The sequence below is a fragment of the Sciurus carolinensis genome, chromosome 2, assembly GCF_902686445.1.
Source record: "Sciurus carolinensis chromosome 2, mSciCar1.2, whole genome shotgun sequence".
NCBI lineage: Eukaryota > Metazoa > Chordata > Mammalia > Rodentia > Sciuridae > Sciurus > Sciurus carolinensis.
Window position 1 is genome coordinate 168,562,675 of NC_062214.1, and position 19,838 is coordinate 168,582,512.

General features: G+C 43.4%; 1 protein-coding gene and 1 pseudogene across 8 annotated transcripts in view; one reads left to right on the plus strand and one right to left on the minus strand.

The window, feature by feature from the left end:
* The window catches only part of Susd6 (sushi domain containing 6), a 94,249-nt gene that overhangs the window by 39,252 nt on the left and 35,159 nt on the right, over window positions 1–19,838 (plus strand). For 7 of the 8 annotated variants that reach the window (XM_047539558.1, XM_047539561.1, XM_047539556.1 and 4 more), the window contains one exon: window positions 7,944–8,145. In XM_047539558.1, coding sequence (XP_047395514.1) covers window positions 8,025–8,145 — 121 coding nt within the window. In that variant the 5' untranslated portion in view covers window positions 7,944–8,024. Of the gene's footprint in view, window positions 1–7,536; window positions 7,674–7,943; window positions 8,146–19,838 lie in introns of those variants that run through there. The other variant, XM_047539564.1, reaches the window with a different exon arrangement.
* LOC124976619 (cyclic GMP-AMP synthase-like) lies at window positions 3,895–5,436 on the minus strand (annotated as a pseudogene).

Sequence of the window (19,838 nt, forward strand, 5' to 3'; positions counted from 1 at the left end):
AGTGAGAGTAGAGAGAGAAGATATTAAAGGGAAGAAATGGAGAGGTAAGGGAGGGCCTGTGTACAGTTTGACCTTTCTAGTTACTTTTTCTCATTCCCCTCTGGGGAACTTTGGACTTCTTGCCCTTATACTCTGAGAGATGTAATTAGCTGGTTAAACTTTTCATATTTCATGAACTGATCTTTGTTTTCTCTCATCACGTGGTAGCATGGGGATTGGTGAAGATGGTTGAGCAAAGGAATAAACTCTGTTTAGACTCTCACCATGACTACCACCACCCAGTTTCTGCATTAGTCTGACGCATGAAAAGGATATAAGTTGACTTCCTCTTCCTAGTTCCCTTTCCTAGTTAATGAACAGATGAGCCATAGATTAGGAAGATTTGTCCTAAAATGTAAGCCTGATGTGGGGTACAGGCCTGTAATCCCAGCAGCTTGGGAGACTGAGGCAGGAGGATTGCAAGTTCAAAACCAGTCCCAGCAATTTAGCAAGGCCCTAGGCAACTTAGTGAGACCCTGTCTTATAATGAAAAATAAAAAGGGCTGGGGATGTGGCTCAGTGATTAAGTGCTCCTGGGTTCAGAATAAATAAATGGGAACTGAGGTTGACTTTGCCCACCCAGCATGTGGGAGCCAAGCTTGACTAAAGCAGGCTTCACTTGCCTTCACAGAGGAGAGCTCATTGTGTCAAGACCTGTACCTCCAGCATGACTGTGGTATTCTGTGCAAGGGATAGACTCCAAGGTAGCCAGGCACAAGGGCTAAGAACCTCTGAACCTTGGCTGCTTAGGAAACAGGGTGCCATGGTTGTTTCTTGTCTTGTGCTATACCTGCTGCTGCCTCCCTAGGCCAAGAGCCAGTTTCGAAGATGACTCCAGGGTACCTTTAATCTTAGCAGACTCTTGGGTTAACCTGGAGGCATCTGTGGCAATAACAAGCAGTAAACCATGTGAACTTTGGGCTTGAGTTGCAGATTCTCCTTAGCACCAGAAGCCTGCCATGTTTGGCATCATTTCTCAGATAGCCCTCTGCTGTCTTGGCTTGTGCCTAAGACTATAAATAGATGCTCTGGGTCTTTATAATTTACAGAGCATTTCCTTGTCTTTTGTCCCTTCTGAGCCTCACCGGAGTCTAGTGAGATAGTTAAAGCAAGCAATATCCCCACTTTACAAACAAGGGAACAGAGGTAGAGATGAGGTGAGTGGCTTCCTAAAGGTCAGATCCATGGCTCAAGGGCAGTCTTGGACTGGATTCGACTGTCCACATGTATCCATCGCTTTAGCAGGGCTCAGTCACCCGGGTTTCGATATTCTGGGTTCACTGGTAGGAAAGGCTGACTCTCGCCTTGTTGTTGGGTCAGTGGCACTCATGTCCAAGAAAGAGAACTGTAAGGGTGAATGCAGGTTTTCCTTGTCTCCTCCTCACCTGTGTTTTGGAGGAGAAAGCCAGCTGCTGTAGGAAGACCTGGGTTACATAAAGAAGTGAAGAAGCAGTGGAGAATTTTGTGGCTGAGAGGTTAGAGAGCCTTTAAGACCAGTCAGCTGGCTTGTGGCAGCCCTCAGCCCTTCTCTTTGCACATTGGTAAGTTTAGATGTTATATTCCAGTGAAGAGTGTTAGCTTTGAAAATGAGACTTTGTTTAAGTTTCCTTTTCAATGATAATTTTTTAAAGTTAGAGGATGTGGTTACTAATGTACCAAAAGAATACTGAAGTGGAGTGGTTCCTTCCTCCTTTTTGAACAGAGTTTGAGCCTCAGGAGTAGGGATAAAAAATACTCAGTCTGTCTTTATTTTCTGCAGTGCTAGAAATCAAAACTCAGGGCCTCATGCATGCTAAGCAAACTCTCTACCACTAAGCTACTTCCCCAACTCTTTTTATTTTTTATTTTGAGACATGGTCTCTAAGTTGTCCAGGCTGACTTCAAACTTACTATCCTGCATCAGCCTCCTGGGTAACTGAGATTACAGGTTTGTCCTACCCCCGACCTTCATGCCTGGGCACATAATTGATTTCTAAGAACAGAGTCTAGAAGAATTGATAGGTCAGAGAATGTGTGTATTTTTTGACAGATATTTTCAATTTGTCCTCCAAACAGATGTCAACTTTTTGATTAGAACATAGGAAATTTAAGATTCTTTATCATTTTGTCACTGACCTCTTTTCCCCCCACCCCTACCAGTTCTCTAAAATCCCGGCCAGAATGGCCTTAAATGAATTTTATCTTGTGACTTCTCTGCTTATCATCCTTGTTAGCACCATCTGGTTGTGGGCGGGGGCGGGGGGGGGGGGCGGGTAGCATTAAGACTCCTCAGTTGAGCTCTATTCTGCTCCTGTGCTTTCTGCCAGGAGTACTGGTTCTCACAGTATTCTGATCCACTTTTTTTTCTTTTAAACCTTGTTTACTAGAAGACATTCCACATGGTAGAAGTTCCATATTACATGTGGTAACAAAAAATAGGTACCTAAAACACATAAAGAAATACAAAGCAATGAGAAAAAGATAAACCAGCCCACAAGATAACATGCAAAATGCACCAAAAGAAAAATTTAATGAACATCAGTGCCTCTAGGTTGAGTGCTGCCTGAATACAGAGGAGAGTCACATTTTACCTCACACCCCTTCCTCTGAGTATGGTAACGTGTATTACCCTTCCAGAAACACATAGAAAAGTATTACTGAAAATAAAAATAAAAAAAGAAAGTTTTATATTTAGCCACATGTAGTAAAATATCCTATATTTTCCTATATTATTATGTATTTCCTGAGACATGTAGAGACAATATAATGTTTATTTTTTCATTTCCTTCTTTCCTATCCTAGTGCATAGGACCAGACATTGCTTCAAATATAGTATGTACACACACACACACACACACACACATACACACACATTTTTGTATGTGGTGATGGGGATTGAACTCAGGGCCTCCTGCACACTAGGCAAGAACCACATCCCCAAAGCCCCAAATACACACACACACACACACACATATACACATAAAATTTATTTTATTTTATTTTTTTTGGTACCAGGTATTGAACTCAGAGGCACTCAACCACTGAACCACATCCCCAGTCCTTTTTTGTATTTGGAAACAGGGTCTCACTGAGTTGCTTAACACCTAACTGTTGCTGAAGCTGGCTTTGAACTTGCAGTCCTCCTGCCTCAGCCTCCCGAGCTACTGGGATTACTGCATGCGCCATGGCGCCCAGCCCCAAATATATTTTTAAGGTGAACAAAGCTTACTACTTTATGGGAAGCAATGATGATTTTTACTGCTGACTCTCACAATCTTCCACATACCTGTGCTAGGTGAGAACTGGAATTTAATAAGTGTTTGATAAACTTAATCGTGGAGGATATGTATTTATCCTTTTTCCACTTTCCAATCTGGTAAAGTTTTTTTATTTGTTAATTTAATTTTATTATTTTTTATTCTTAAAATTTGAGACAGGGTCTCCCAAGGTCTCCCAGGGTCTCCCAGGGTTGCCCAGGCTGGCTTTGAACTCCTGGGCTCCTCCTGCCTCGGTCTCCCAAGTAGCTAGAATTATAAGTACGTACCACAGTGCCTGGCCTGGTAAAGTTTTTACACTTTAAATACTTGTTTTGCTTTTTCTTTCTTTCTTCTTTTTTTTTTGGGTGCTGGGGATCGAACCCAGGCAAGCACTCTATCAACTGAGCTATCTCCCCAGCCCCCTGCTTTTTATCTCTTAACTAATCTCTTTTCTAGGATTGTCAATCCTTCACACTTTATCTACAATCCTTTATATTAGGATTGTTTATGACAAACTGAGAACTGAGTACTTACATTCATTTTAGTCAATCATTGCTGTGACAATCCCCAATTACTGCAGTCACTTTAATTCTTGTTTTTTTTTTCTTAAAATAAAATTTCAAAATTCATTAAAAATTAGAAATCAATTGTTGCTTTCATATTTGATTTGCTTTGATAGAAATTCTTTACTTCTTTTGTCAATATGGTTTTGAGAGAATAGACTGACAACAGGAATAAAATAATGCTCCACTTGTTCTGCCCTGAGATACTCAAGAGAGAATGTCACACAATTATCAAAGCAGAGTACTCGGTCTTTGAGGTGCCACTGACTATCTTGTGGTCCTGGGTATATACGTGCAGGAAGGCAGTTTTCACGTGATAAGAAAAGAATTTATCCAGTTCTTTTCGGTTTGCAAACTTTTTTTTCCCCAGCTGTTCCAAAAGCTATTTCATTATTTTTAAACCATCCATCCTGTAACATTTCACTCTATTAGTTTCACAACATATGTTAGTTTGTCCACAGTTTTTCAGTGTAAGAGAAAGATAGCCACTATGTCTTTTCTTGAAAACCATTTCCTTTTTTTTGCATGCTTGGGATATGAGGTAAAATGACTTTTGTCTTAGTTTGCTTCTAACTCTTGGTCCAAGCCATTTATTGGTGGGCAGACCTTTCTGGGTGCTAACAAGCCAGCTACTTTTTGATTCCAAAGTCAGAATTATATCCACAGATATTTTTTCCGGTTTTACAGCAGGGCTCTCTCCTCTTTCCCTCTCCATAATGATGTCTATATCTTCAGTGTTTTTAATTTCTTCTTTAATGATTTTCCTAAACTTTAACAACATCTTAGAAGCTGATATTTCCTCTTCTACAAACTGCTTCAGAGGATTTCCTTTGGAATTTCTTTTGAACTTCACAAAGTAATGAGCACCAGTATTACAATATTCTTCTAGCTGAATTCTGGGGACTTTCAGTTTAAACATGACATCTAATTCATTAGGTGCAGAAATCTTCACGTGCTCATGGTAGCTCCTGGTGTTCAGCAGCTTGACACCTTTGAACTCGGAATCGCAGTTCTGTGATCTCCAATCTCCAAAGCAGGAGGAGGTCTGTGACCTTGTTCTCGGACTGAGGCTGAGATTTCCTTACTCCTGCGCTTCAACTTCTCCAGCACTTTACCAGGCTTCCAGCCGCGCGGCGCCGCCTCCCTCCTGCCCAGACTTGGGGCGCAGACGGGTGTGCTTGAGCAAGGCATTTCAGGGGATGTCTGTTCCCAAGCCGAGCGCGCGTTCTCCCCTCGTGGTGAGACCCTGCCTCGGAAGGGAGTGGCCCAGGCCGCTGGAGGCTTCAGTGCCTCAGCGGGAACCGTCTGCGCCTCAGCTCCTGCGGTGCACCCTTCGCATGCAGAGATGCCTTTTTGGAGCGGGCTCTGGGCGCAGGTTCCTGCAGCTTCTTCTGAGGGTGCCTGGCGCTCTTGGTCTGCAAGCATCACAACTCCCCAACTGGGCCGCACTTTCCCGCGTTGGGCTGCGCGGCCCGGGGAGCAGCTGGAGACTCGCAGGGCTCTGTCAGAGTGACCCCCGTACCTTGCTCTGAAACATTGGGGGTGGCAGCTCCGACTTTCGAAGCTCTCCGAGTCGCTTTTCTGCATTCAGGCTCCATGGCTGATGCTCTCTTTTGCCGGAAAGAAGAGTTGACTTGGGGGCGGGGTGGGGGTGGGGCAGAGAAGGCCACGGGAGGAGGAACTTGAAATGATTGATAGAAATGAAACTTAGAAATGTGGTGGGAATGCAGCGTCTGTCGCCTGGGAGTTGGTACTGAGGAGAAACCCACGCCAGGAGGTCACGTGGAGCCACGCCCCCTCCTGATCCACTTGTTTTCATACCTCCTTCCCCGCCTCTTTTTTCGGCCAGACACATCCTACACATGAGTAGCCTTTGCTGACTGCGTGCACTTGTGCGCCCAACACCCAAGCATGGCCTCATACATGCTCACCCACTCAGCACTTAAATATGTGCTGTGCAGGTGCCCTGGTGTGACATGGCACGTACAGATGGCATTCTTGATGATCCATAGATTGTTACCTTGAGGAGATGATGACTGCCCCTTAGGCTTACCTGGTGTGACTGCTTCTGAAAAGGCAACACATCAGGGCCCATTGCCAACCTGTCACTAGCCAGTTGGGGCCCCAGGCACAGGCACATCCTTTAACATCTTTGGATTTGGTTTGGACATCTGTCAATAAAAAGGTGGTACTTAATGAGCTCAAATGTCCTTACCACTCAGATACTATTGGTGATTTAATACAGCAGCAACCAGGGGTTACTGAGGACTCAGAACGGGATAGGAACTTTGCCAAGCACTTTGAACCTAATTCTTACATCAACCCTATGACCTCACTATGATTTCAGTCCCCATTCCCAGCTAAGGAAACTGAGACTAATAGAGGTTCTGTGACTTGGAGACAAGGTCACAATAGAGGAAACAGATTTGAATCGAAGCATTGTGATTCTGCCATTCTCAGCCACATTAATGTACACACATTCACACATGGACTGCTTTGTGTACTGTTTGGGTCACTCGCAGCCTGTACCACAGATCTCTTCACCAACCACCTGTCTATAACTTTAAAGGCTCATCAAGTTGGAGTCTGGGTAAAAGCCGAGGACAAACATGCTGTGGTTCAGTTTTCACCTGGAATGAAATGAAGACTAGTGGCTAGTTCTGTTTTGTTGTTTTTCTGTTGTTTTGATACCAGGGATTGAACCCAGGGGCACTCAACTAGTCACATCCCCAGCTCTTTTTTATATTTTGTTTTGAGACAGGGTCTGCCTAAGTTGCCTAGGGCCTTGCTAAGTTGCTGAGGCTGGCTTTGAACTCATGAACCTCCCGTCTCACCCTCCCAAGCCACTGGGATTACAGGTGTGTGTCACTTCACCTGACGAGCTCTGTTCTTAATCCCTGGCTAATGCTTATTTTGAATATGCTGATTCCCCTGGATCTCTTCTCCCCTGAACTAAGAGAACTCATGTTGCTGTTTGCAGTTGCTCACCCTACAAGGGTCATAGACCTGAGTCAAGGCTTCAGGTGTGGATTAAGATCAGGTCTGCTTCATAGCTCAAACATTATCTCAGTTGCATCCTTCATTAGGGCTCTGAATGGCAGGCTCCCTTATCTATGCACATACAGCCTTATTACTAGAGAAGGAAATCTGTGGAATTTTTTTTAAAAAGGAAGTATAATGGAGTACCTGTTATAAACTAGAATATATGAGTAGCTGGCAAATGAAGTCAAGTAAGTTAACGAAAATATAGTAGGCCCACATTGTATTGTATCATCAACCCTTGAAGGGATGTAGAAAATAACCATTAAAAGTCTTGACCCCTGACTTGTATTAGTTTTTTAAAGATATTGGTTTCTCCTCTTCTGAAGTCTGTCTGAATCAAAGTGGGTGGTAGGGCTAATTAGCAACTACAGCCTGTTTTCCACCCCACATCGCTGTCAAGGACAGCCAACAGACCGTGGCCTCTCTGGTCAGTGGTATGTTGGGTGAGCCTTGATTAATTAGCCATTTTTGAGATTCATGGCTGTCTAGTCAGATCCTTTGGGGCTCCTCCAGCTTCTGGCAGGTTAGCAGGCAGGCGGGGCCTTGGCTCCTGCTGCTGCATTCCTTCTCTAGGCCGTATATTTCTCCCTTTAAGACACGTGTTCTCTCTCTCTCTCTTTTTTTTTTTTCCTTTTGGTTAGTTGAACTTGTTCTGAGTCCAGGTGGCAAAGACAGAACCTGACGGGTGTAGCTGCACTGTGTCAACAGCTGCCTCTCTGCTGGAGTCTCAGAGGCTGGTAGGGAGGCAGGGCCCAGCAGTCTGAAAGCCACGCTGTGCCCTAAGGATGTCCAGGTGAGCCAGACCTGTCTCCTGGTCCTATCACAAGGATCTGGCTCCAGGATGGGACCTTGACAGCAGCTACTATGCAGGCCTTAGTGTTTCCCAGGAGTTGAAAAGCCTGTTTTGTGCTAGTCTCTTCAGACAGCAGGGATTCAGTGACTAGAATTCTTTCAGATTTATATATGATTATTTGTGTGTGATTTGTGTGAGCTTGCTTTTCTAACTTATGGCAGAAAATTTCACTTTATTTAAGAATCCTTGTTTTTTGTTTATTTGCTATAGGTGACTCTACCTTCTGACTGGTTGTAGGATTCTTCTGGAATTTTAAATTTTTTCTTTTAAAAAAACTTGGACGGATAAAAGATGTGCCATGGCAGGATAGCACCAAAGAGCACCTCAGCATTTGCCGTGGCCTTCGTGGGACATGGAGTGTTCCTTCCACTGGTGATCCTTAGCACCCTGCTTGGAGACGGACTTGCCTCCGGTAAGTTCCAACCTGCCTTCCGCGTGTGGGAGGGAAAAGACTTCATACCATTGCTTCTCCTGGCACCTGGGATAAGGTGACTCTCTTGGCAGGCAGTTTCAGGGAGAGTAGGGGGTTTGGGGCTTTTGTGCTGTGATATATAGCAAGGAACCAGTCCTTCTTAGGGACTAGTGAACCAGCAGCAGGAGGTGGTGTGGGGAGCTTACTGGTGATAATGTTATCTCCCTTTCCCCCAGCTGTCATTATCATTGGGCAGGACGGAGGTGTAGTACCCAGGGCCTGATGTCCAGGGAAGTGGACAGGCTTTCAAATCAGACTGGCTATCTTCAGAACCCAGCTTGCTCTGTGATGCTGAGCAAGTTGCTTTGCTTCTGTGAGCCTCAAACCTCCTCAGCTGTAGAAGGGGATAATAATAGTACCTACTTTATAGTGTGGTTATAAAGCTTGCTGAGATAACACAATAAGCATGTAGCAACGGTTTACTCTTTTAGTTTGTTGTCTGTTTTTGCTTTTTCTTGGAGTGAGTGCATAATTGAGGTATTGTGATTTAGTCAGAGTAGGACCTGGTAACTGACTATAAACATTGTAATCTTGGACAAGCCACTTAACCATTCTGTGGCCTCAGTTTCTCCATCTGTTACATGAAGGTGTTGATCTGGATAACTTTTAAGTTCTCTTCTAGCTCTCACAGTCTATATTTCATGATTCTAAGGGCTTTCTGTTTGAAGATGGTGAGCTGATGGGTCCCTAATAGAGACTGGAAATACAGCAGTGCATTCTTTTGAGTTTTTATGGTCCTTGCTGCTTTTGACTATGGTTGGATGATCCTTCTAGCTTCTCTTTGTGTGGTCCTCTAGACCTGGCATCCTTTTCAGAAAGGACATTTTCCAGTGTGTCCAGAAGGCTTCTAGGGAATGTGCCAGAACCTGCCTCTGTATCTGTGAGTCCTGGTGTCATCATTGAGCTCAATAGTAATGGTGCCCCTACCAGACTTCCTTAGAAAGACTTCCTTGGATAGTGTTTCCCTGAGAAAGGGATTTTGGAGCTTAGGTTCTGGAATTGATGGCAGGGGAGCAGCATGTTGTGGCTATAGAGTCCCTGTAGCTTACTGCTCTTTTCTTACCTTTCTGTCAACTTCTGTCATCTATTTACCCAACACACAACAGATAATGGGGTAAACTCATCTATCTTTTTTCTTTCCTTCCAAATTATTTGAAGAAACAATATTTGTTGTTGTTATTCTACTATCATAGTCTTCCCCACCACATATATACACAGTTCCTTTTCTATTACCTCATGCGTCCACCCCATTCTGACACCAAACCCAAACCTTTAATCCCTAACCATGAGGAACCCTGGCACAACCCCCAGGGCCATGATGGTTGGGACTCCATGGTATGGGCATCATGGTTGTATGAGGTTTCAAAGGAAAATAAGACCAGACTACACTAGTGTGTAACAAAATGAAGTAGGGCCTACATTCATTAGTCCACTCCAAAGCCAGAGGAAGCCTCTAGATGTGGTAGTTATGGAACCACAAAGTATCTTGCTCACCTTTGTACCTGTGGAGCAGAAGTTAGTAAACCATGGCCAAATCTTGCCCTCCATCTGCTTTTAACTGGTGGGAAAAAATAAGAATAATAATATTTCATGACATGTAGAAATTATATGAAATTCAAATTTCAGTATCTGTAAATAAAGTGTGGAATCTAGTAATGCTCATTCATGAATACATTGTGTCTGCTTTTGTGCTATAGGGACAGAATAGACTAGGTATGACAAAGACCATGTGGCATACAAAACCTTAAATATTCAGGCTTTAAGATATTTGGCTCTTTATAAAAAAGGTTCTCCCCACCCCTAGCTAACCCCAAACAAATGATGCTCAATAGATACGTGCATGAATGGAATAACTGTCGGAGCAGGAAGGACTTGACAAAGCCAGTTTGTACTTCAGAGGTTATGTACTTGTCTAGATTCTTATAGCTCTTGGTAGGGCCAGGACCAGAACCTGACTTAGTGCCTGTCATACTACTGTGATCTTCCTCCTCCAGAGCTCCTCTGGGAAAACTGCCCTGGCATGTTAGGCAGCAGTATTAGTGGCAGAATGTAAGAAGTCTTGAGCCTCTTTAACTTCATTAAGCCATCCCACCTTCCCCTACCCTCCTTTTTATTGGCTCCGTGCTTCACTTCTTCCATTTCCCACCCCATTTTCCATCTACCCACACCTTCCCGCTTTCCACCCAAGGTCTGCAATCAATTATCAGGTTCCAGACTGGCTGGATAAAGGGATTATTATTCTCCAGTGTGGAAAAATGTGTGTTTGTAGTGTGGGCTCAGACCAGGATTGGGAACTTGGCTCTGTTGTTTTCTTACCCCTCCCCCATTGAAAAGAATCCCCCCTGCTCTTATACCCCAAGCCCCAAGTTTTTTCTGCTCCTCAAAGCAAGGTATAGGCAGGGAGAGGAGTTTCACCATTACTTAGATCTAGTGCTTGAAGTTGCTGCCAATGTTTTCCCCTCACTCTGAAGTGGCTTCTGGGGGAGAGAGGTACCCACTCCTTGGCCTGAAACTCAGAGCACAGCTGTATGACTGGGTCTGCCACTAGCAGCATGCCAAGCAAGCTTGCCAGGAAAGCAAGACTCTCAGATACTGGAAAGTCAAGGAAAGGCAGTTCCATTCAGGAAAAGTCCCTTCTTCCCCTTCCTGCATTTCTTACCTGTTCCTGTAGTTACTCTTAAATGCCCATTCTGGGAACCCTTTTTTTTTTTTTTTTTTTTTTCCTTCTCAGTACTGGAGATTGAATCCAGTGGTTTTTGGTCACTGAACTATATCCCCCAGCCCTTTTTATATTTTAAATTTTATTTTGAGACAGGGTCTTGCCAAGTTGGCTAGGCTGACCTTGAATTTGTGATCCTGCTGCCCCAGTCTCCTGAGTAGCTACATGAGTATGCACAATTCCAGAAACATTTTACATGGAGGTGCTTTTAAAATACACAGCCTTCTTCCCCAGTGGGCTCTGATAGACCCTAAATGTGTTCATGTGCCATGCTCCTTTATAACTGAGAATCCTGAAAGAACCTGGGTAAATAAATGGACTTCCTTGGGGTGGCAACTTGCCCACAAGTCTCTGATCATAAATACCACAGTCATGCTCTATGCTTGGTGATAATCTCAGGTTGAATAGAAAAGAACCTTGTGTTAAGAGGCATTTGAGAGTTCTGGGGTAGAATTAGCTCATATTTCAGGATCAAGTTCCATAATGGTTTGCCTTATCTACAATTTGAGATTGAGAGTTGTAGCAGAGAAGGTGTTAAAGAGAGGCATTAACCAGGGGTCCAGTTTTCTCTTGGTCTTTCCTTTAAATGGGGAAGAATTGTTGAAGACTCCTTTTTAGGAGTGGCAAAAGGAAGTATGTCTTATTCTTCACATACAGTCATACCATGCAGTGAGTGGGAAGAAACAAGAATTAAAAATAGATGTGTGCACATACTACCCAACTTGCCTTTCTTGGACTGGGGAGGGACTAGGATCCTGGCTGTGTAGCAGCATCTCCCATGTCTCACAGCTCTTTACCTGCTGTAACCTTAGGTGAATCACTTGACCTTTTCATATCTCTTATAAAACAGAAACAATGATCCATCCTTAAGAATGTTAGGTGATGGTGTTGGGTAGACTAATAAAAATAATTGGAGGGCACTTGGCATGTAAAACATGCATTGTAATTCCCAAATAATAACAATAACAGAGTTGGTATGTGACCTACTGTTGAGTCACATTGTGCAGGAGACTTCGTGCAGATGACATCCTTTGCTGTCATAAAAACACAACTGAGCTGTTGGTGGTGGTTCCCACCTATAATCCCAGTAGCTCAGGAGACTGAGGAAGGAGGATTGTGAATTCAAAGCCAGCCTCAGCAACTTAGCGAGGCCCTAAGTAACTCAGTGAGACCCTGTCTCTAAATAAAATACAAAAGAGGGTTGGGAATTGAACTCGGTGGCTCAGTGGTTGAGTGCCCCTGAGTTCACTCCCCAGTACGAAAGCACACACACACACACACACACACACACTCTCACACAACTGAATATGCAGAGTCATTATTTGGTTTGAGGGTAAGGAATTTAGGAGCAGGTGTCAAATTTGACCAATGAAGAAAGTGATTATTTCAGGAATCCCCCTTGCCTTCGAGAAAGCTCATGTTTGCATAACTTGATATGATCTCAACCCAGCTGGCCTGCTGACTCACATAAAAAGCTTTTGCTTTGCATTCTCTCCTTCCTAAACATATTTACTGAACAAACTCAGTATTTTCCTTGTTTCTGATTTTCTCCCCCTTAAAATGTTTCCATTTCACATTGAGCCATGTTAAACATCACAGTCACATAAAGCAACTTTTTAAATAGCAGGGGAAGCATGTTCATTTCTACACAACACAATGAGAAAGCCAGGCGTTAGTTCTCTTTGAAGGTGGAAAATCATGAGAACCAGGTTCTTTGGGGGATGACATGGCTTTTGCCCTCAGCAGTACCATGGCAGAGAAATGTTGGTGGGCATCCTGGCTCACCACTGTCTTTGAAGGGACCTGAAGTCATATGATATACACTGCACTGTGGGGAGAGGACAGATAAGAAACTCATATGTGTAGCCATCATTTTTGTGTTAGTCTCTGTGCTTTTACCCCATGTAAACTCTTAGAACACATAGGCCTAGGTGGTCATAAGACCATTTTACAGAAGGGAAACTGAGGCAAAGATGTTAGACTGCTTATTTGGAGATATGATTGTAAGTGGTAGAACTGGCTGGGATTTATCCCCTGTCTCTTACTCTGCTGCCCATGATCTTTGCTGGAACCACACTATATGTGCTGATTGGAAGCCATCTGTTTCCTGATAGAAGTGCTCAGCCCAGCCTTCAGAGGATTATTTTGACAGAGGAAGAAAGACCCTGACTGAGCTGGATGTGGTAGCACATGCCTGTAATTCCAGTTACTTGGGAGACTGGGGCAGGAGGATCACAAGTTCAAGGCCAGCTTGGGCAACTTAGTGAGATTATCAGCAAGTTTGTGAAACCCTGTCTCAAAATTAAAACCAGAAAGGGCTAGGGATGTAGCTCAGTGGTAGAGCACCCCTGGGTTCAGTCCACAGTACTGCCAAACAAACAAAACAAAACAAAACAAACAAACAACCACCACCAACAAAAAACCCTGCATTCTCTCCTCATGGTTAAAAAAGGACATAGGAGTCTGTTCTCATCTACAATAGCCCTTGGTTGTTTGGTTCCACTTCAGGCACAAGGTTTGCCAGGGCACTTCTATTCTTGGAAAGGAACAATAGGGACCATAGTAAAGTGTTTGCTAAATGAGGATGTAGTTCCCAAAACATCCACAGAGCATCTTCCTGTCAGCTGCAAACCCAGCTGACCAAAGTGATGTAATCTCTCCATGGGGTAATTACCTGTGACTATAAAAAGACTTGGGGATTGTGGTAGGAGACTGGTTGGGTCATTATAGGACTTGTTGAACCCTGGTGCCATGAAAAGACATTGAGAAGTTACCTTCTGTAGGCTAATTGCAGTACAAGTACATGGTACTGCCCTTGACAGTAACTTTCTAACAAGAGACTCAGAGTCCACCAAACTCCACACCTACTTGGGTATCATTTGGGTTAAACCCCTCATCAAACACAAATTTGAAGTGGTGTTTCATTACCCTAGTCTAATTTGCCGACTTGGAGATGATTCTTCTTACCTAACTCTTTCAGCAAAAGGAAGTCACCAGGTGCTAATAAAAAATTAGGATTGGTATTCAGAGCCTGATGATTCTAGGTAGGTTTCCAGATGAACTCTTTTCATTACCTCTTACCTGTAGAAGATTCCATTCCACAGTGTCACTCAGAAGTGTGATCCTGGACAACTCTCCCTTTCCAGGTGGCCTGTGCTGCTATGGCTGGCTGCCAGGACTACGGCCAGATCAGGAGTGACCTTGGCCAGCCTTATGTTTAGCTTTGGGGCCCAGAGAGACAGCAGCATTTTAAAGACAACCTTTTCTTTTTTCTTTTTTTCTATTAGAGCTCCATAGTTATACATAGTAGTTGTGTTCATCCTGACAAACTCATGCATGCATAAAAATCAATTTCAGCTCATAATCCCCCCTTTTCCCTTTGGTCCTCCCTCCCTTTTCCCATTCTTCTTCCTCTACTCTGCTTTACTTCCTTTTGCTCGCCTACTAAATTATATTTGATTATTATCCTGTCCATCCCTCCTCCTTTCCTTTTTTTAACCCTAGCTTCTGCCTATGAGAGAAAACATTCAATCTTTTTAGTTTCTGAGTTTAACTTATTTCACTTAGCATGACATTCTCTATTTCTATCCATTTACCAGCAAATGCCATAATTTCATTCTTTTTTATGCCTGAGTAGAACTGCATTGTGTGTGTGTGTGTGTGTGTGTGTGTGTGTGTATAACCCATTCACTTATTGACCGGCATCTGGGTTAATTTCCATAATTTAGCTATTGTGGATTGTGCTGCTATAAACATTGATGTGACTGTGTCACTGTGGTTAGCTGCTTTTAGATCTTTGGGGAAAATACCAAGGAGTGGGATAGCTGGGTAATATGGTGGTTCCATCCCTGGTATTTTGAGGAATTCTCATACTGCTTTCCAGACTGGTTGTACTAGTCTATAATCCCACCAACAAAAGGTACAAGTGTACCTTTTTCCCCCACAACCTTGCCAGGATTTATTGCTGTTCCTATTCTTGATCATTACTGTTCTGACTGGAGTGAGATGAAATCTAAGTTTTGATCTGCATTCTCTGATTGCTAGAGATGTTGAACATTTTTTCATGTATCTGTTAACCATTTGTGTTCCTTCTTTTGAGAAGTTTGTTTAGTTGTTTTGCCCATTCATTGATTGGATGAGTAATTTTCATTTGTGTTTTTTGAGTTCTTTGTATATTCTGGATTTTTTTTTTTTTTTTTTTTTTTTTTTTTTTTGGGTGCTGGGGATCGAACCCAGGGCCTTGTGCTTACAAGGCAAGCACTCTACCGACTGAGCTATCTCCCCAGCCCCTATTCTGGATATTAATCCCCTAATGGGAGTAACTGGCCAAGATTTTCTCCCATTCTCTAGACTCTCTCTTCACACTCTTACTCATTTCCTTTGCTATGCTGAAGCTTTTTAGTTTGATGGCATCCCACTTACTGATTCTTGGTTTTATTTCTTGCACTTTGGGGATCTTGTTAAGGAAGTCAGTACCAGCACTTATATGATAGACTGTTGACCCTATGTTTTCTTGTAGTAGTTGTAAAGTTTCTGGTCTAATTCTTTAGTCTTTGGTCCATTCTGATTTGAGTTTTGTGCAGGGAGAAAGAGAGAGGGGTCTAATTTCATTTTTCTGTATATAGCTATCCAGTTTTCCCAGCACCATTTGTTAAAAAGCCAGTCTTTTCTCCAAGGTATGGTTTTGGCACCTTTAAAAGACAACCTTTTTTTGTGGGACAGTGTGAATGAGGGGTGCTCTGGCTGTTGACCTCACCCTAAGGCAGTTTAACGTATGGAAATCTGAAATCATTGGAAGATGAAGGTGAGATTATAACTTTTTTTTTTTAAAGGATTGTATCTAGAATTTCTTCCCATAGCTGTCTCTTTCTTAGTAGAATGGGATCCAATTCATATATACCTTAAAATAAGTAAATGTCACCTGTAACTCCCATTGAGCCTCTGAGATCACTAAGTGTAGCTCAGTATAGCTGTTATTATGCTTTACTCCCTGCCTTGACTTTTAGAGAGGCATCATAGTGTGATTAAAAACATGGGCTCCAGCTGGACATACTGGCACATGCCTATAATCCAGTGACTCTGGAGGCTGAGGCAGAAGGATTGCAAGTTTGAGACCAGCCTCAGCAACTTAGGGAGCGCTAGCAACTCAGTGAGACCCTGTCTCACAATAAAAAAATAAAAAGGGCTAGGGATTAGCCCAGTGGTAAAACACCCCTGGGTTCAATACCCAGTACCAAAAAAAAAAAAAAAAAAAAAAGCATGAACTCCAGGGCCAGGTTGTCTGGGTTTGACTACTGCCTCTATTTTTTGCTACCTCTGTTACCTTGGTTAGCTTTCCTGATCACATTCTATTTCCCCAGAATGGGAATGTAATAGTGCCTACTTGATAAGGTTGTTTTGAAAATTAAATAAGATAGCATTTCTAAGACACTTGGAACATTGCCTGGTGTACAGAGAAGTAATTTCATATTGGAAGATCAGATTCTAGCATCAGCTGATACCATTCTTTACTTGCTTTGATGATGCCACGGCTAAGTGATTCAGACAGATGCAGATGAAGATGTGCCTTGTTCCTTTTGTATCTCTTGAATTCTGTCTGATTCAGTTCACAACAGTACTAAGTAGAGTAAACTGGTATTTGTGTGGTTTCTCTGATTCTCTGAATTCTCAAATGCTACTTCAGACATTCTGCACATGACCACAAGTAGAAAAGAGTGTGTAATGTGCCTTTTAGATGTTGGTGCTTTGATGCCACTAAGTGGTCTCACAGTAAGCCATTCTCTTTTGAGAGATTGTCTCAGCATTTCAGAGCTGCCCTTCTCCTCTGACCCTTAAAGGTCAAGGCTAAGGGGACTCCTTATTCCCCATTAGCACCTTCAAGCCTGTTCTTCCCCTGGTCTTCCTATAACTAGAACCCCACCCCTCCCCCTTCCTTTCATACTGTGTTCTTCAGCCTGAGTCACCTTCTCTGTGAGACACTACCCCATCTTTAACACTGTGGTTAATAAGATTGAAGAAAGGAGAGTAGGCTTTGATTGTACTTCTTGAATGGAATTAACAGGAGGTCCTAGTCCTGATCCTTTCTCTTGGGAGGATGTCAGAGAGGCAGAATTTGATGCCTTGACTGTTTTTGATTTGAGGGGATTGGGCAACTTGCTAAACTTTGGGGAATTGGAGCATTGGGAATCCTGAGTCCTTTGTTCTGTGGATCGTGGAATACAAACCTTATAGACTTGAGGCAAACCCTAATGATCCAGAGTTGCCAGGGTCACTGTGAGGCAAATTGGGTTTGGTATTTTCAGAGTTAGCATTAAGTCCGTAAGTAAGCATGTGGTGACATAAGGTGAGTAGGGAGGGCAGCAGAAGGTTTGTAATGACAAGGAGGTCTTTCTGGGAACAAAGTACTGGACTGGCTCTTGACAGAAATGATCACATGTATTTGCCCGAGCATCCCTCCTCCATCAGCCTGTGGGAGGAGGGCAGTGGAAGCCAGGAGCCATGCTCTGTCTGCCATGGAAGGAAGGCAGAGCTCATGGTTTAACACTGTGGTTTATTCTGCACGTACTTGGTGAGCTCCTGCTGAGTACCAAGGCTGTGCCATTGCTGAAACTGTGGCAGTTCCATGTGCTACCTGCTGTGGTCAAGGAAGTCATTGCCCTGTTCTGGAATACAGGTAAGAGGGGCTCTTGACTGAGATTGAAATGGTAATGGAAGGCCTTTCAAGGGAGAGAAGTCAACACCAAGATTTGAAGGCAAGCAGGAGTTAGTAGGAGTGAGTGGTCAGGGGCCACAAGATGGCACAGGAAGGTTAAGAATGCAGTCTGTTGGGCTAGGGCTGTAGTTCAGTGGCAGAGTGCTTTCCTAGCACATGTGAGGCACTAGGTTCAATCCTTAGCACTACATAAAAATAAAATAAAATAAAGGCATGATGTCCATCTACAACTAAAAAAAAAAAAGGAATGTAGTCTCTTGGGGGAGACTGGCTGGTCTGAGTCCTAGTTCTGCCATGAGCATCTTGTATAATTTTAAGCAAGTCCCTCAAACTGTGTGTCCTCAATCTTATCTGTAACAGTGGGACAGTAACATACATACCACACAGGGTTGTGGTGAAGGTCAGGCGTTGCAGTACTCATTAGTGTTCTTGTGTGGTGCCCTCCTCTGGTGGGCTTAGAGCAGAGAGAGGAGAGTTAGTTCAGAGTCTCCTCTCCTTCCCTTGAACTTGCCGTATACTTCCGTTGAAGTGTGTCCAGTGTACACTGGATGTATATACCAGTATATACTGGATTCTGGAATCCAGTATACTATATCCCCAACTGGTTTTCCCCTTGCTCTGTGAGTGAATAAATGTGTGGTCTCCTCCACTTTGGGGGAGTATGTTCAGAAGCTGGGACTTCCACAAAGAAAAATGAAGTCTAGCCTTAGTCTGGGAATTCAGGGATTTAGGGTGAACATCACCAAATACAGTTTGGGGAAGCATCTAGAAGGGCAGGATTCCCCTGATGGAGGCAGGTCCCCTTCGTAGCTGAGTTGTCAGAGTTGAGGAGGAGGAGGAAGAACAAGCTCTGCTGGAGTACCTAAGGATCAAAAGATGAAAGCAAAACAAACACTAGTTAATGAATCAAGGGGTTGAGTGTGTCTAAACAGGAAAGCCAAAAGTGTTAGGGGAGGATGTTAATTTTAAGTATAAGTTGTGGGAGAAGATGGGGATGAGAATAGCAGTCAGTCTCCTATTTGCTTATGGGACAGGAAGTGACAGGCTGGTGAGGCTGTTCCAGTGTGCTTAGGGGAAGTGTCGAACAGGCAGTCAGAGCCCATGTCTTTTGCCCTTGGCTGCCTCACCCCAGCCAGCCTGTGGAAGGCATGTGTGACAAGGGCTTCTTATTTCCCTGACCCACTGTGTCCCCTGTGGGTCTTAGTTGGCGTCATGAATTCCATGGGGAGGCTGGAGCAGGGTGGGAGGTTCTTAATTGATTGGGGAACGGAGAAGAAGGAGCAGCTGGCATGGGGGCTCTGTGGCCAGATTCCAGGGTTCATCATCTTGGATCTGCTGGGGTAATTGGAGAAGGCTGGGGTGATTGGAGAAGCTGGGGTGAGGATTGTCTGTGATTTGATGTGTTTGTGGGCTAGGGTGAAGAGAACAGTTGTGACTTCCAGCAGAGATGGGTCTCAGATTTCTTTAGCATGGCTTTCAACAAAGGAACCCAATCTTTGCTCTATTGTTCTCTGTACTTTGTTGTTAGGCAGTGTAGAGGCATTGCAGTCTGGCCACTCTCTCTGGCATTCAGAAAATTGGTTGCAAGTAATGGCAGACCTTGGCTTTGCAGGAATGTTTAAGATTGTGAATAATGGGATTAAGTGAGACAATATATAATATATAAGTACTGATTTAATAATCAATGAAAGTATATTCCAGTGGAAGCGATTGTTATAATTTTTTTTTTAACATCAGTATCTCTTTTCTGAGTTACTCAAAGCACTTGGTTAACACTAACTGATTAATCCACCATCCATTCTTGGGTGGGATGCTGGCATTCAGTTGTCCCCTTTGTATACAAGATTAGACCAAATTTTCAACAGAGCCCCAAATCTCGACTGAGTTTGCATCCCAAATATATGGAGTCTATATCTGGAGTGTAGATTTCGAAATGTAATGATTTCCTTATTTCTGGGAGTAAAGATGATAAGAGGAGAAAGGGAGGGATCATTAAAAAGGAATTTTCTCCATGAACAATTGGTCATGTCAGGCAAGGGTGTCATAGCCAGAGTTTTTAGTGACCTGGAAGACTGATGTTCATTCTCCTCTAAGAAACCACAGAAATCCTTTTGGAAATGAGCTGGAAAAGCAGAGAAAGGCCAAGAAAAGTCAATATGTGACATAGAACAGAGGGGCAAATGGGACCCTGGTGTATTTCTT